The following is an 18,201-nucleotide window of genomic DNA, read 5'->3' on the forward strand; positions in this document are numbered from 1 at the left end:
CTATCACAATAAGCCAGGTGACAACTATATTAATAGATTCATTCAGAAGAATGATGAGTCAAGTTTCACTATTTTTAACAAGTTCTTAGATGAGAAAAAATAATGATCCATCATCATCACTAAGCATATGCCTTCCTATTGTGTGAGTTGATATTCACAACTTCACAAACCTAGCACTGAGACTAGATATTATCACAAAATGCAACCACGGAATTAGTTGATCCTTAATTTATACGGAACATTTGTCACAATTCAGAGATGATCACATCCAAGCAGTCAATGCAAGCCTTAAGAAATTAAGTGCGATGCCTATCATAATAATTGAATGTAATGTGAGTTTTGCTGACCTATCGACAAACGGCAGTAAAATTGTGCTGCTGATAGCTAGCATAGCACAGTGCTGATGATAAGATATTACAATTTCATGGGAGAAATTTTTTTTTGTAAATTTTTGGTGCAAATCCTTACATTACTCAAGATATGAACAAACTCGTAAGGCCAAAATCACAAGAAAAAAAAAGTGATCGTCGATGGGTTAAATAATCCTCAATTTATATAACCCAAATTACAAAAAGAGTGACTCTCATTTACCGTTTTTTATCATTATCAGGATGAAAATAGAGATTAAAAATGACTTCTGACCCGCTGTACAGTTCATTCTTAATTAATGGTAAGTCTCTTTTAAGATCATAAGTTTTCCTCGTACAAGCAACCTACAACTATTGTATACATATTTAAAAACAAGCAGAGGTATTATCAACTAACAGTTTTGTGCATCAACGTGTGGGTCAAGCTCAAAATTCAACTTAAGTCTGGGATCTAACTAAAACTTAAGTGGTTAAAGTGTGACATATCGGGTGTCCCAAAGTTTTCTTACTGACCTAGGTTTAAATTAATAAGGTTTTTGATGGATAATAGGTCACTCTAGAGCCATGACGAACAAGTATGGCTACTATATCTTTGACCGAATCTGTGAATAGGGGTCTCATCTTCTAGGAGCAGATTTTTCTTAACTTTTCTCAAATGCACAAAGGAAGAGAAACTAGAAATTTTGGCGCAAGTTTGATCTTGAAAGCTCAAAAATTGAAGGAGTTATCGAAGGGTGAAACTCCCCAAACATGTACCTCATTTGCAGTGTTTAAAAATCAATGCTCCTATTCTATTTTTTTAAAAGAAAAAATCAGCATCATTCCTTCAAGTTTTCACAGAACTTTTTCCTTCAGAGTTTCATGGCAGTTTTTAAGGATTGATGCTGAGTGGTTTTCCATGTTAAAAATAACTTAGGACAGGAGGTAAACCAATGTCGGAGGTGCAACATCGTAAACCATGATACTCCGTTCGGGAGTTTTACTGTTGATATGAGTCCTGAGTTTCAAGACAAAAATTTTTAGGTTGCAAGAAAATGTGGTTTGAAATTTTGATTACAGTTGGGGAAAATTTCCTCTTAAGAGATAAGGTCTCTTGGGGAAAATTTTCGCCCGAAAGATAAGATATCTCTTCACAGATCCAGTCATATTTCACTTATTCCTGCAAACGAAGGTCAAGAAAAAACGTTTGGCACAGCCATTGTGTTAAGAGTAACAGAACAATGAGAAAACAAGTTCTTGGAGACTGAACCAATCCACATTAGATGTTGCCACAGTAATGCTTCCAAATTTTAATTTTGCTTTTCACAGGGTTGCAAATCAGCATCACTCAAATATATCCTCAAATATATTTCCTTGCAATTCAAAGTAAAGATGGGAAAATGACGGGATTTTTACTCTGTTTTCTTGAATCAAAGATGAATTACAAATATACCAAAAAACTGCATCAGACAAAGCCTGACATGGATTGATTCATTCTGTACAGATTTAATAAAATCTAAAGATGAAAAATAAATTGATAAAATTACACATATACACTTACAAGTTCAAGCCTTTTGGTAGTCCTTTAGTTTTACTCACAGCCATCAAACGTTTCGTTTTCACTATAAAATAATTAACTAGTCAGCCAAACAGCAGCAGCATTTCTGGGGGAAAATGGAATGTGAGTTAGTGAATAAAAAATTGGTAAACTTGAAAATAACTATTACTACATTCATGGGTATTCTTCACTTTCTCATGTATTACTTACTTTTATTCACGGGTGCAGGAAGTTTTTAGCCTTCTTGTTAAAGTAACAATTGAACATGCTACCGAACAACCATTTGACAACCATGTTTGTTAACCATATGTTTTCTCTCGTATAAATTTCTGTCTAACCTGAGAAATAAAATCTCTGATCTCCAATTTCCGCGCGTTATATTCATTTAAATTAAATAAATCATATCACTTCTCATTTTTCAAATTGGCCTTCCCATTTTAAAAACCCCTTAGTTCCCTAAATTTTCATAGCTCAGATCTTTTTTTGTCCTTGAGTCTCAAATTGCTACAATTTCACTAAAAACAAAGCACGCAAATTTCGGCGCAATTCAACAAAATATATGTGAATTTCACCACAGTTTTTGAAAATACACAATTTTGATGCTATCGCAAACTAACCATCCAAACTTCCACGGCCTTTTCATTTTTCATTCGAGTGACCATGCCATTTTGATCATAGGATCAGGAATTTTCTGCACCCTTGCTTATATTTTCTTCCATCAAAACGTAAAAAATCTGATAATGCAACCGTTTAAACCGCAAAATAAATGTGATAAAATTCAAAATGGAAGACTCAGACTCACTGGCCTAAATAGACCACATTTTGCGATTAGGAACTATAAATTCCAGCTCAGTTTAAAAACAACATAAGTACCATTAGTTTCCCTATGCACACAAGAGTTTTTCTGGATGAGCAAGAAATTATAGTTCTTAATTGCAAATTGAAGTCCAAATGATCTTCGCACTAAGATGACTAAATTAACAGTTTAACTGAACAGATCAAAGAGATGGCTGCCAGAGGACAAGGTGTGTAATTAAGGATCAGTTTGTAGATAATCTGTAGCCACAATTCTGTTGGGAGATAAACTAATTTTTACAGAGTGGATAAATTGATACAAACCTTATAACTCTATCCGAGAGAAAAACAGTTCTTGTCCACAGCCAAAGAGCCAAAAAAATAGGCCACGTCCTTAACGGATTCAAGAAAAGCGCCAAGTAACCTGAAAAAACATCCTCAAATGTTTCAGGAATATTGAAAAAAAGGCATGATTTCTGACGACTCTAAATTGGAATAAACAGTAAGGGATCTTGGAGTCAGATTCGCTTCACTCCTTGATTTTTTTCAAGTGAAATGTTACTGATATATTATTCAAGGCACACTAGCCCAAGCTACATCTCCTTAAAAGGAGATACATTACACATACATAACACATTTACTTTTATTTAAGTGCTAGTTTATTAGTGCAGCACTTAAATATATATTTCAATCAATCTTCTGTAAAATAAAAATTGAAAAAAATATTAATAAATCAATGTGCGACTGTCGAAAATTGAAAAAAGGATCTAGATATATACAGGATGATCCAAAAACCTGACCCCACCAGCACCAGGTATCACCTCTGCAACTTTTGAACACATTGAGATGAACATTAGGGCTCTTAGGTCAAAGGAAACGACTTTTTAGACCCCCTACTTATGAGTTCAATGCATCAAAAGACGATTCTATGACTGGCGCAACTGGCACATTCTCTGCGCTCTACCTCTCCATTTACCAAAATAAGCATAGATGGAACATCTTCACAAGAATATAGAGGATAAATTACAGCATAGCTTACCATAAGCGAGAGAAAAAGAATACGCTAATGATGTTTGCAGAAGAAGAAGTAAGAAGAACAGCGTATGTCGGTTAAATATTAAATGAAAGGTGCGAGACAATAAGTTTCTCCTAGCTCTTGTTGGTGGATTCAGTCTAGTATCCAAAGAATAACCTATGATCACCGTCATTGGAACGTGGAACATGAAGAGCTGGAACAAGCAACAAAAAGATAACAATAAGATAGAAAAACTTGCAGGTTCATTTTTCCAGTGGCGAGGCGTGAATGATCAATTATCGATATTTCCCCATTTGAAGCTATGGTAAAGGATCGATATTTACGTGTTCATGGCAAAAACCCTGTTTCTTGATCCTTTTCCATAGGTTTATGATCAATTGATACATTGCAAAGCTTGCCACACCGCATCTTTTGGTAAATTGCATCTTATTCAAACAAATTCCGCTTTTAACCAAAATCTCTTCCTTACTTCAAGATTACTTAAGCCATTTTTAAAATTATTTTGAATTCACTTAAAAGTTGGAACTGAATTCCTTTTTTTAACCACCCTGTTACAAAGCTAGGAGTCCCGAGACGCTGATTCAGGCACACATTGCCAAAAATAAACTAAAGTTGTAGTTCGTATTAGTGCCATCAGAATGTATATGACAGAGGCTTTTTTATGAGAGAATAAAATGACTAGAGGTAGATGATTACAGGTTATGGGAATAACCCATAGGAGGTGCTAGCATCGCAGCAATCACTAAAACTCATGGTTTGAAGCATTTTCCTTTGACTGAGAGGAAAAAATTTGCAAAATACGTTATCAGTTTCATCACTGTAAAATTTTTTATACAAAAGAGAGGAATCAGGACAAGCTGGCTGGCGCCAGCTAAAAATGTTAACCTACATCTATGCGGCATATAATGCACATAAGAGGCAGTTCCCCCTTAATTTTTTTTTCCTCTTCCGCCCAGTAAACATGCATGAAAAAAACCTGTTGTCGACAGAAAAATTCCCATGATCTACTAAAACCACAGAACACTACATGTCACTCTTGACTTAGCAGAGGGTTGTTTATAGACCCTTACAAGAGGACTAAAAGAGAAAATATATTCACCTGATTGAAGCCATAAGCATACGTGAAACCTCCTGGTAGATATGTATGATTGACTAGAATGCCCCAGGCAAAGATAACTCCAATATGCCCTTCCACAATTTCACCAACACACCACGGGCCTGGAAACAGAGAAAGACCAAGAATAAAAGTAATTAATTATTACATGAGTAACATTTTCGGACCGATCAAATAATTCGCTTTCTTGACAAGCGTTGTAGAGACTAACTGGGGACAATGGGTCATTTATGCTAGTCACAGAATCGTGTTTAGATAAATTAAGCTTATGGATTACAAAAATTAATCAAATCCAGCCAGATGCCAAAGTACCTTCAATATTAACGAAGATATTGCTGATCAAAAAACTGGATGTATGGCGTCATCCGAAAGGGTAATGTTTACTATGGTTTCATCCGGTGGTGATTTTTCAGATTGGCAACAATGTCTTTCCTCCCTTGAACTCCATTAAAAACATCGATTTCAGGTGCCTTGCCAAGAATAAATTGTTTCACATACATTTAAATGGAGCAAAAAACAGAGTTGCCAACTTTCAAACATCTGTTACTGGTTTCATCTGTTTTAGCATCGTTCTGATTTTTTGTGCATCTCTATTTAACAAATGTTAGAAGATCTAAATTATTTCAAAACTGCTATTTCCCATAACTCTAATAGAAGGTGAACAAGATTCTATTTAAAAGCATATGTGTACAAGATTTTTAGTTACATCCACAGCCCACAATGAAATACCATTTTCCAAATTTTTTGGCACCCCTAAGTAAGACGATAAAGCTGCGATTTTACTCCCTCCCCTCCTCTCTCTCTCCTGCGATACCTCAGAATGGTAAAAGTATAGCTACAATTCTTCTGCTCCAGGCTATATACACCTTATTTTCTGTGCTCAAGTAGGTAAAACAATGGGTAGCAATCTTACCGAAAGCAAGGAAAAGGGGATAAAATATGAGAGGGAAAAAGAACTGATCAATATTTCCCAATAGCCACAGTCTTCTGATCCAGTTTTTGAAAAATACAACACCAACGATTGGTTTCTTCATGTTACCATCTGAAAGAAAATATTAACACCTTAATGAGAGAATGTTTTTCTTCATAGACTAAAATCATCTACACAAACAAACATGATCATCCTATCCTTTTTCAAAACAATTGCATCAGCGCATTTGCTTTTAGTAGATATACTAAAAATATTACGTTATTGATGGCGTTAAAAAGTTCCAGAACTGATGCTGTAATTATGAAACTAGGATGGCTTAAGGAGATCTTGGTCTCATTTTAAAGCTTACGTCAGTCGTAATTGATTGGGATCAAAATAATTTCATTAGCGCAAAACTTGCCGAAGTTATGGCAAACAAATGAGCTATAGCAATGATGAGATTAGTGAATGAATATCACCACATTTGACATTCTGATGGCCTACGTACAAAACTGCATGTTTCCTTTTGCAACGTTGCAGACTTCCTGTATTAACTCTTTTAAAAACTAACTTGCGTAATTTCTTGAAAATCTCCGTGATATTTCCTCTCTGTTGACACAATATTCTGTAAACCTTTCAAGCTATAAAGTTCGCTCGTTTCCCTTCGAGAAATAAAACCGGATCGGAAATTTTGAAACACTTCAATGGCAATATGTGGTTTTGCACTTTGACCGTTGATTAACTGTCTTAAGTTAGGATAACAGTTAGGCACTAAAAAGAATCCAGCTGAAAGAGTACAGCACTTAAAATTGCTTCGCTTCTTTTCCTTCATTTATTGAAAATAAATCTATGGGGAAAGCCCTGATTACTATCACTGACTTTATTCATAGAGGCACACTTTCTGGAGGATTAAAAGAGAATTCCTCAGTCCTTACTTTTGATTTTGTGGTCTATAAACCGCACCAGACAGAGAGGTATGATACTACTGACGATCATAATGCCAAACATCACTTGAAACTGTAACAGAAAGGTGAAAAAAAAATTGAATTCGCTAAAAAATCAAGAGACATAATTATGACTGTTGGAGCAGATTTATTGTAGTTTATAAAACTAGTCAAATCACCTAAAAAAAATAGTTGATACATATTTGGACTGAGTTAAGCAGAAAGGAACCAACCCACATTTTGGGAAAAATTGAGTTATGAGTGGTTTTGAACTCAACCACTGCTCTACTATCTATCGCCAAAAATTCAAAGTTTTTGATGGAGCAAATTTTGCAGAAATTGAACTTGAATTTCATCTTTTACATTGAGTCTTATGCAGGAGCCAAACTTTCAACCTCTTTTTCTCGGTTCGACCGAGATGTGGCTTGGTTCCTTTCTGTTTAACTCCGTCCATTTATCGTATTAACATTCTTACATAAAATGACCTGAAATTTAAAACATGAAAAAGGGGAAAATCTTACGTCACTTCTTCATGAAGTAAGCTAATTAGTGGTTTATTGTCGATTTCTCTTATTTAGGGCTGTTCATTACCCTGTCAAAATTGCTATCTTCTTGCTGACATCACCAATAACAATAGTTGTTTCCTCTGAAATCTTTTAAATGCATAAACTAATGAAGAGATTATTGCGCAACGTTTGACATGAACAAACACATTCATGAAGAAAACCATCATCCAGATACGGAGATCAATTGCAGATATTACCATTAGATACAGCAGATCCCATTTTAATATGATGCAACTTACAGCAACAAACAACAACACAAGGCAACATACTTACAGCTGATGAGAAATTTGCCATGAGCAAGAGCCGAGCAAAAAATCCAAACTTATTTCGAGGCTTGTCGAGAGCAAATGACTGGGACACTGACTGATCTCTACCCTTTGAGTCAATTGCATGCACCTGGAGAAGTTAGAGCAAAATGCACGACCAAAAATTAGAAAAATGAAGTCTTAAGCGACCATAATAATGAATGTAAAAATCATGTAACATAAGTGGAGTGCAACTGGAGTAACATTTCACAGGTTTGCATTGATAATGGCTGCATTAATTATGGATGGCCAAAGTGTGAAACCCTGTATGTCCCTTTACAACGTTGCTGGCTTCCTGTCATATTTTATTTTTTCACTGGAAGACTAGTCAACGTAATTTCTTGAAAACTTCCTCAATTTTTTTCTCAGTTACCAGAATACTCTGTGTAGACTTCAATCAATTAAATTGGCTTGTTATTCTTCGAAAAACTGAAATAGAAGCGGAAATTTTTGAACACTGCGATGGAGATATGCGATATTACACTTTAGACATCAATATGGACTGCGGAAGGCACCATACGGTCGGAAGTATACACGCTACGGAAAGGATATTTTCAGGCGCCATCGTAACTTTTTTATAGCAATTAAATGGAAGTTTAGAATGTGCAATTTTAAACTTGTATTTTGAAAAATACGAAAAACTTTCTGTCAACCACATCTAAGAAAGCTCATGGTAGAGAATTGTGGAAAAGCTAAATCGATCTCAAGATATAACTAAGACAAAATATGAAAATTTGAGGAGTCAAAGCTTAACTTAATAATAACTTACATGTATATCATGAAGACCACTGCTGAAATCATTGGGATTCCATTCTGCAACGTACAAAGGACCTTCAACATGATCACACATTGTCCATTTAGAAGCACTGTCAAATTTCATTTTAACCTCTTTTACATCACTTTCTGAAAAAACCAAAATCCTGTAACAAAAAAAGCATTCTTTACGAAATGATACTTTTTTCAGGGTAAAAAAGACTTCAATTTTTTAAGTGCTTATTTTATTTTACTTTTGTACTAACAAACTTTATCTTTATCTTTAACATTCAAAGATTTGCAAGGTTCTGTAAAAATTTTAAGGTGCTCTTCTTGCAATTGTGAAAGTGCTCTGGGTTTGTGATGATAGTTGTATTATTTCCGGGTCCAGCAATTTTGGTTTACATTCTTTTTATTCATAAATTCATTTTGGGCAAATTCACTTTTCGCGATTTGAAAAAAATAAAATTAACAAATAAAAAGGACTCTCAAGAATCATCTTCGAAATTTTTTGAGATTCAAACGCCAAAGAAAATTTATTTTGGAATTCAATATATCAGGAGATACTTCAACAGGTTCAGATTAAGTAACATGAAAAATGAATTAAGAGAGGAATAAATCCAAGACTTAAAAAATATACACACCAAGTCTTTTAAGAAATGCTTTTTATAAAACGTGAAATTAAGAATCTCACCGGACATGCGATGAATTCCGCAAGACTTCTATGGGCTCTTTATTTCCAATCATGTAGTTAACATTTTTGGGATTGGTGACTAAGATAACTGGCCACTGACTTAAATGCACATCCGTGAATGAGAGAAATCCATGATCAATTGCAGCTACACGGAACCTATAATCAATACAATGGGAGCCGTCAGAAACAGTCATAAAAATGGGAAGTATATGAAAACCAACATAATCGGAGAACATCTGACAGCAAGGCTTTTCAAATTTTTGTAAATAATTTTAAAACTTTTCACAAAAACAGAAAACTCTTCTTAAGTGATGGAAAAAGCTTATAATGGACGATGCCATAAAAAAGAAGAGAATAACTTACAAAAACTACTTACATCCGATTCTCCTTCCAGTCAATCAATTCAAGCTCTAGGAAACCCGTCTTTTGCAAAGCATACATATTGTGAACAGCTCCACCCATATTGTGTAAATGACCACACAGAAAAGCTAAAGATGCAGGGTCATCTCCGATGAATTCTCGCAGCTGATGGTTAGAAAAGATAAATGAAAATATATTTTGGTTAGTTTTCCATTAAAAACATAAAACAAAATCAGAAATTTTGAAACACTGAGTTGAAAACACGTTTTTTTTTAATCCCAAAAAAGAGTTGCTAGCAGTTTAGGTCATTCAAGTGCCAATCCAGGGAAAAAAGCTGCGTTCAAACAATTTACGGCTTCCAACATGGCATTTTAAGACAATCACTCACAACTTGCTTTTCCTTAGAAGGATGTCTTCTAAACTCCGAACATCAACAATATGACTAATTTGATTCATCACAGGGAAATTAATAATTAAATTTTGCGTACTGTGACACTTTTCTATTTCTTTTTCTATGGATCGTAACATATTGAACAATATCACTAAACTTGCTGATTTTGCTTGGAACAAATTTCATTATACTGACGCTGGACAAGGAGACAATATCTCAGACCTGACACAGCACACACAGATACAACACTTAAAGTGATGAGATGCAGTACATGCATTGATCTGTAAATGGATACCTTAAAATCAGACGGAGAAATTATACAGGATGTTGGGTAGTGGCCAAACCAGATGGTATAGTGTTTTTCATCGACATCAGCTTTTTTCTTCAATTGCTGCAATAATTCTATGTCAGCTTGTTTCAATACACCAATAAAATTGAAAGGTCTCTTTGGTCCAGGCTCGATACAAGCGTCCAATCCAATAAAAGAGTATACTTCACCTTGTGAGCCGTGGACCTGGTAAATATAAGACCTTTGATGATCTTTTCCTTGTACTGAGTGTGAGCGGTAGAAATTATTTTTTGAGTTCAAATCCAGGACATTGAAGTTATCTGAATGAGGAAAATAGAAAAAAAAAATAAGAAATTAGAAGGTATGCAACAGAATTTGACAAGAGGGTATATCCCCTACAAGATTAATGGAGAAAAACAGTTATATCATGCAAAATTTGTTGAAGAGGGAACTCTTCTAAAATTTCATTTGCTTCCCTGAAGTGATGAAACTCAATCCTAAATTGTTGCCCCCGAGCTGAGTTTAGACCCAGTCCAGCAGACTGATTGTTGATATTTTGTGTTTGGTCGGTAGACATAGATGAAATAGGTGAAAAGGTGGGGAGTGATTGGTCGGCTATATCTTATCGCTGCTTTAATGTGCCTTTGTCAGGTGGAATGTACGACATACTGTTGGAAACTCAAGAGGTGCCTTTAGTTTGTCATGAGTTCCACCCGACATAGGCACGATAAAGCAGGGATAAGACATAACCGACCAATCACGCTCCGCCTTTTAACCTATGTCATCTCTGTCAACCCGACAAACACAAAATTTCAACAATCAGCTGCAGATGGTTTATTTTTTTACCACTATTCGTCAAACTGTGCCATTTTATCAAAGAAGTTTTACTCGAGTTAAATCTGGTTTATCAAAATAGTGTTGTACAAGTTCGATCAATGTTTGCATATCTGAATCCAGCCTTCAAATTGTTAAACGAAATATTTTGGGCAAAAAAATATTTGCACAGTTCTGGGGACAGCATATTGTATATTTTTCTTACATTGGTAGAGGGAGAAAAAGGGGCAGGGTCCCTAGCCTCATAGCAGCCATTCGTCTACAAAGCTGCCAAACGACAGAGGAATTTCGATTTTTCGAAGTACTTCCCAGGGTACCTAATTTTTATTCATTTTTTTTTTATTTTTTTATTTTTTTGTTATTTCAAAGCATTCATAGTAAGTTCAACAGGACAAATTCTTGTTGGAGGCAGAAAATCTTTGAACATGGCGCATAAGAGTTGAAATCATCCTTACCTTTTAACACTTATTGATTGAATGCACACATCTTTGGATGTTTATTCAACTTCTCGACCAGCGCACATGTTGTTAAATTAGTAAGGCTTTGGGTTACTTTGGGTGGATAGCATTTTGAAGTGTAGGTAAACAAATTTAAAGGTATGAACTCTCTTGTGGCTAAATTATGCTTTCATCAGATAGAACACAGCATCCTACATGATCATGATACTATAGAAAGCAGAAATTAAGATGCTCACTAAGAGAAAATTACGAATCCTTACCATGATTTCCACGAATATCTAACCAAACAGTATTCTTTGTGACATTAGTTTCTTTGAGAATATCTCTGTAAATTATCCATTCCTGTTCATATTGCCCTGATCCCATGTTATCAGACGATTTTGCATCGGTTAGATCACCTGGAAAGAAAATGGAAAAATTGTAAATTATCGAATGGAAAAATAAAAGTATCTAAAAAGCTATAAAAATCAGCTTTTCCGCCTATCAAAAAACCAAAGTCTACTTGAACTGAATTAAATCTGACTATAAAATAACTTCAGAGTTTAGCGATTAACAGTTTTTCTCAGTGTATCATCTATTTCGACTCTTTGAAAAGTAGGTGTCAGACATTGAAGGCAGAGATTAATCTTTATGAAACTTATTCTAGTTATTAGCTGCTAATTTACATTCATTGTTGATGACTGATTTGACTCCGATCAATTTTGGCTTTTCGGTAGACGGAATGTTTGAATTTCCTGAAAAAATTTGCAGCATGATAGTCAGATATTCAATTCTTTCTTTTAAGTTTATATTTGCTGCTTCTCCAAGCATGTTTAAATATGAATTTCCTGAGTCTAATGTAACACTAAATGCTAGGATCCTATTGAAAAATTGCTTTTGGAGATTTTCTGCATGTTCAATGCAAATGTCTTGTGGTGCTTCAGTTCTTAAACTGAGGATCTTCTTCATAGAAGGTTAGGGTGCAAAAGTGGCCTTTGAAAATAAAATCATTACCGTTTGCTGCCAGGCTAAGGAAAAACGCCTTAGGAGCATTCAGGCGTTACCATTTCTCCTTCAATAAAGAATGAATTTACTGGGAAAATTCTGAATGTTTTTCTTACAATTTTTCAGAGAATTTTGCTCACAATTGAATTAAAATATCTGAAAATTTCGAGGAAAAATATGCAAAACCCTCTTCAAAAATACATGATTTATTCAGGGAAATTTGGCAACTCTTGACTGTTCATGCAGTGTTTTTCCTCAGCACAGCAGTATAGGCTTCTATGGTTTGATGCATTAGCTTTATGATTTCGAACAATCTTCAAAAAAAGAGGTTCACATTGAAAACATGTCTGCATTCTATCTTAAAATTACTGTTTCTGAATTACATTAGTTTTTAATCAAAATACTATAAGGAGACCATCGATAGGAGACCATCGATAGAAACCAATCTTTGGGCACATACACATTGCAGATTAGACCCCTTCCTTTCTTTTTCTTGAAAAGTTGAAATTTTTATCACACTGCTTACTAAATGTGCAACAATCATCAACGAAATGGATTTCAAAGTCACAAAACGACAATTCAGTTTTCAAGTCAACAAAGCTTAATCCTCGAGGTGAAATCAGACTTTTGCTGCCATATTTTTTGACAAGGGACTGCTGTAAAGATTACTGATAAAGATAAAAAATTGATTAGGAGGTAGTTTGATAGTTCGTAGGTGCAATATGGACATTTAAGAAATTATACATTACAGAGGATTCTTTGAGGAGGAAAATTCTTACCCGATGCAATGACTACTTTGGGCTTAATAGCCTTCACGGTGACAGAACAAAACTCTTTAAAATTTGATATGCGTGACTCATCATGGAAAATGCTCAAATGGATGTCAGTAACCTGAAACAGAGGAGATAAATATTTGGATACACATTGCTGGTGAAAATATGAAACTCCTCAGGTAAGTATTTCAGTTTTGGGGTTGCAAATTTTATGTCCTGTTGGAACTCCTTAGAGTATTAATGATAATTATAAGAAGGTATATTAAGTTTTATATCATTTTTCTTTGCTCACTGGTGAACAATCAAAGCAGAGCATGTTCTACATCCTGGACGGTGAAAATATGAGAAATTCTGTCATTGGCTAGAAATTGTGTAACCTCAACTTTAACAACCTCTGCAGAAAGATTTTGAGGATTTTTTAAATAGTTTTTCTATGAAATATTTCCAAATGAAACGGTTTTAGGTATCAAATGCAAGCTAAGTTCACTATGGCTCCAGGAGAATTGTTAGGTATATTTGAGAGCTACTGACCTGCACGAACCACAGAAGATGATCCATACCAGCTCCCATTGAAATTTCATTTTTCAGAGCACTTAATCGTTGCTTTTCAACACTCCTAGCACTTGATTCCTCCAAGGAGTAGATAGCAATTATGCTCAATATATTGGCGATGAAAATAGATGATATGACCACCATAGAGAGAGCAATATAACACGTCCCCGAGACTTGCATGTTATCTAGAGTTCAGAGATATCTCAAAAAGCAGGTATGTATCAGACTCTGTCGTAAAGAACAATTCCTTCATTGTGAGAGGGTCTAAAAGCCAAGCGGAGGAAAGTGTTTACATTTTCACCGGTTGGCATACAAGCTTCTCTTTGGACTAAATTCAGTAACTGTCAAGATTGTACACTTTTACAGAGATTACAGCATTAAAAACTTCTAAACCTAGAGTATTCGGAAAATGAAAGTTAATGCTGTTAGTGACCCTAAAGACCCAAACTACGATCTGATCATAACAAAAGAATAAAATTAGATGAGAAGAACGAACTTATCAAACTGAAAATGTAACTTCCACGACTGACAAGCAATTACAAGTTGGAGATGATGTAAGGAATCGATATCTCCAAATTTTGTTATCCTAAACAGATAATAAACGCGTTACATGTTCAAGGTGAGTATAAAAAACAAAACACGTAATTAAAACTAACCTCAAATGCTTGGAAAATTCACAAACAAAACAAAACAAAGAATCAAAACAGTGCTGTCAAATAGTACAAAAAATTTTAAAAACATTTACTTATCCAACCAGGTTCCTTTGCTACCTTTGACTTGATATCACCGTGAAACCAAAGGATTTCCAATTTTTCATAGACATAAGCCTTGAATTTAATTTAATTTTCCATTGAGATTTCATAAACACTTTAATGAAATTTCGGGTGAAATTTCTAATTCTTGTTTTTTAGGAAATTTTCCATCTCTCAATCTTACGGGTTTATACGCTTCGCCATCTATATTACAGTGAAAGCTCGTTAAGACGAAAAATGAAGGGACCGAAAATAATTTCGTCATAAGCGGCTTTTCGTCTTAACCGCTTTTCGCTTAAGACGAAATTTTTCGGCATAAGCGGCAACTGCGCAACAAACTTAGGGCATTCAGCCCCAAAATTTGGAAGCAGTTTTAATATCCGGACAGCTTTCAAAATCCACACAAACTAAAATTAAAGATTATTTTAAGTGAATGGTAGATCATTTTAAGCTTTCAACTGAAATGACTTAAACGTGCGCTACTTAGAGGGGAATCGCGGTCTAAGCTTGCCTTAGAGGGCGAGGAGGGGGGCAGACGTCAAGCCCAGTCTGGCGCAAGCTTTTTTTTAAAGATCCATAAATTCCATTAATTTTTCCGGACCCTTCCTTTTTTTTTGCAAATCGAACCCACCTACTTACAGTTAAATCACTGCATAGACCTGTAACACGGCGACCTCTCCCCCCCCCCCCCCCCCCCCGGTCCAGATTACCTTTTTCCCCGGAATTCATTACATAGGTGATAGACAAGCCATACCTCCCCGAGTTGATCGAACATACCCCCCCCCCCCCCCCCCACGAATGGAAGCGCTAGCCTTTTTACCCAAAAATAAATCTGTACAAACATGAACGCAATATTATTTGAGGGACTAGGAGGACAAGGCGCACAAGTGCAATTTTTGAAAAAAAACCTGAAAAAAGTACCTATATTATATTAATGTGTAATATTTATGGGGGGTGGGGTTGACAAGTATTATAGCCACAACGTGTGGCATTTATGTACATGAATTATAAATAAATAAATAAATATAAATAAAAATAAAAAAATTGAGATATTAATGATTTCAAGTAAAACTAGTCGTAGTGTATATTCTATGAAAAATTCCCTCCCAAATTCCGAATTTTTCAGCAACAAAAAAGCCAATTTGAACTTTATCTTACCACCATAAGAATCGATGTAATTTGGAAACCTCGTACCTACAGATATTTCTCAAAATATCAAAAACTGCACTTATGCGCCTATTGTTCTCCTAGCCCCTCATTTGAATTTTCATAAATTGGACTACATTTTGCAATTAGTCAGAACTAAAATTTCTTGCTCGGTTTATCATAATGACCACTAGTTTCCCTGTGCACATAGGTGATTTTACAAATGAGCCAGAAATGAATTGTACTTCCTAATCGCAAAACGCAGTTCAAATATACAATTGGTTGAAGTGAAGAGGAAAAAGAGAAAAAAAATGCGTACATTTATCTCTGATTGCAACGTTGTTGTGCTCAGCTCACAATTTATTTTTCTATGAGAAAACCAGCCATTAGTTTTTATATAAGTTTTTGTGCATTCCCTCCCCCCCCCCCCCCCATCGAGAGGCTCACAGAATAATCAGAGGCATTTTTACTTAGTATTTTCAAAATATGAAATATTTTAAAATGTGGTACTGGAATCAAAAATAAAATATTTTAAAATGTGGTACTGGTATTATGAATTTTTTCGACTATGGACAGCCATTGACTTGCATGTTTTGTAAATTAATAGCGCAATTCATTTTAGTGCATCCTATTCTTGTGGCAAAACAGAGCAGATAACTTCCGAAGATGACTTCCGGCAGACAATCTGCGTTCAAATTCTAAAAGAGCGGATCGAACTCAGAGGATTTCGACGTTTCCACCACCGGATGTTGATGATTTTGCTCACATAATCGGGCGGCGTGCAGTGAAAAGTGAATGCGAACAGGGTTCTTGCTATCTGGGGAAGGGGTGACAGACATCCTGTCGTCTCTCTGTTTGAATTCGGGCGGCACGCGCTGATAGTCCGTTCTCGGAGGAAAGGAAAAAGCGAAAAGCGACGGAGACGCAACACACACACCGACGCGACGCGACGCCAACACGGGCAGGATACAGGGATACAGTCTGCCGGTGCAGTCACCCTTGCGCGGGCCAATCACAATCAGTGTTGATCTGGAGAAGTCGACTCCGCGCCCCCACTCCACGCCGATCGTGTCATGCACTTTTTCGGTTTCGGTTAGTTAGTGTTCGCTCGAGTTGGTCCTCACGTCTCGCGTCCGGTCGGAGTGAGGCCCTCGTGGCTGCAAGTAATTTTCCTTTCATGAAAGGTTTTAAGACTCTTGAACTCTTACATTGCATCTCGTCATTTTCCTCGTTTGTTTCGCGAGAACTCTTCGGTGTGCGTGTGTGGAAACGATCGTGCGAATTAGTTCTTTGCTTGAATTGAGTCCTTCATCCTCTCGAAAGTTACCAACTTGTGCCCGGTGTCGGAGTGAATTGACTGAAGGCAACTGGTCCCCAAAATTTCCATACATTTTCGTATTTTAATTTCGTTTCGTCGTCTTCGGCAGTTATTTTCGCCGTCCGTGGCTCGGTGCCCCGTGTGTTTCGCGAAAACTCCTCAGCAATGTACATGAAAACGATCGTGTCTATCAATGTGTCATTGGATTGCATGATGACCGCCATAGTGAGTTTTTTCTCGAAACTTTCAGTGATTCGTGCCTGGCGTTTGAGTGAACTGAATTTTCAGCAATTGATACTTGATAAATCCATAATTTGCATCCATTTTCGTAGTTTCCGGTGTCTCGGTGTTCCCTCGTGGATTTCCTCGTGTTCGCGTATTTCTATGTGTGTGTTCGCGGTATTTCCTGGACTTACAGTATCGGCCTCGCGTTTGAAGTGTGTCGGCGTCTTCTCAATCTACTTACCACGATTAATTTAATTAATTGTTCCATACCTTTGAAAGAGTCTGGTATCTGGTCGTAGCTTCCTTTGATGTGTGTATATCTTGGCGTTCGTCTGGATTCAGGTCAGAACTATTTAGCACATTACTTACCTAGATTCTGCTCAGATTTGGTGTCATGTTTTCAAAATTGTGTGTTACTCATAGTTTACTCACCTCTTTCTCGTCTTCCTTCACCTATCCATTTCCGTCCTGTCTTCCTTTACGTTTATTTTGCTTCACTTTTAAAGTTCAAATTATCTTTCTGTAAATTCTAAAAGCAAGTTCATAGGTGACTCCTGATGTTAAGTTCTTTAGCTAGGTGCTTCTAATCCGGAAGCAACTGTTCCTATCCCACTTTTCTAGGCCTGCAGATAAATATCTCGTACGAGCAGGCATTGCAATTACCTACTGAGAAAATCATTTTTAGGTGTTTGACTTAAACAAAATTACATAATTAGGTATCTACAAAGATCTGTCCTCCGAAATTTCTCGTCTCTTTTTAGCACCTCTTATTCTTGCACATTCATATAAGCTCAACAGATTATTGTTCTGATCTGATATTAATTCCAACGCCACCGAGCGAATTGTAGGTATGTATTTACGAGAATGAGAGGGTTCCAGACTTCTGATTAAACTGCTTTGAGTCGAGGTCTGTTAACTTTCTAATTTTACAGGTGGAAATTTTGGGTTTTTTCAATCTTTCTTTTCACATTATTTAACGGAAATTATTCCACTCTAAAGAACTTGATGCCTCTAATTTTCGGACTAGTCGGCGATTTACTATTATCATGATCATTTTTCCAACACGTTTCTAAAATATGTACTCAGGTATAGCATAA

The 18,201-nt window shown here is 35.9% G+C and overlaps 1 protein-coding gene across 1 annotated transcript; it reads right to left on the reverse strand.

Annotated features, from left to right (window-relative positions):
* Positions 1–1,872: 1,872 nt before the first annotated feature.
* LOC109038556 (transmembrane protein 62) lies at positions 1,873–14,328 on the reverse strand. Its single transcript, XM_019053648.2, has 14 exons — positions 13,643–14,328; positions 13,118–13,229; positions 11,615–11,752; positions 10,069–10,382; positions 9,399–9,547; positions 9,023–9,178; positions 8,345–8,495; positions 7,544–7,666; positions 6,696–6,777; positions 5,764–5,892; positions 4,836–4,954; positions 3,740–3,929; positions 3,025–3,124; positions 1,873–2,011 (listed from the first exon to the last, which is right to left on the reverse strand). The coding sequence occupies exons 1-14, from the start codon at positions 13,841–13,843 to the stop codon at positions 1,981–1,983; spliced, it is 1,995 nt and encodes a 664-aa protein (XP_018909193.1). The 5' UTR covers positions 13,844–14,328; the 3' UTR covers positions 1,873–1,980.
* Between the last annotated feature and the right edge of the window lie 3,873 nt (positions 14,329–18,201).

This window comes from Bemisia tabaci, chromosome 3, assembly GCF_918797505.1.
Source record: "Bemisia tabaci chromosome 3, PGI_BMITA_v3".
Classification (NCBI taxonomy): domain Eukaryota; kingdom Metazoa; phylum Arthropoda; class Insecta; order Hemiptera; family Aleyrodidae; genus Bemisia; species Bemisia tabaci.

What these genes read in the sequence shown, in the direction of transcription:
- LOC109038556 (XM_019053648.2), bottom strand. Translation starts at nt 13,843, where the DNA reads ATGCAAGTCTCGGGGACGTGTTATATTGCTCTCTCTATGGTGGTCATA. An exon ending in AGATATTCGTGGAAATCATG is followed by an intron (nt 10,383 to 11,614) that starts GTAAGGATTCGT and finishes TTCCTCATTCAG; the next exon opens with ATAACTTCAATGTCCTGGAT. An exon ending in TCCCCTTTTCCTTGCTTTCG is followed by an intron (nt 4,955 to 5,763) that starts GTAAGATTGCTA and finishes CTCTGTTTCCAG; the next exon opens with GCCCGTGGTGTGTTGGTGAA.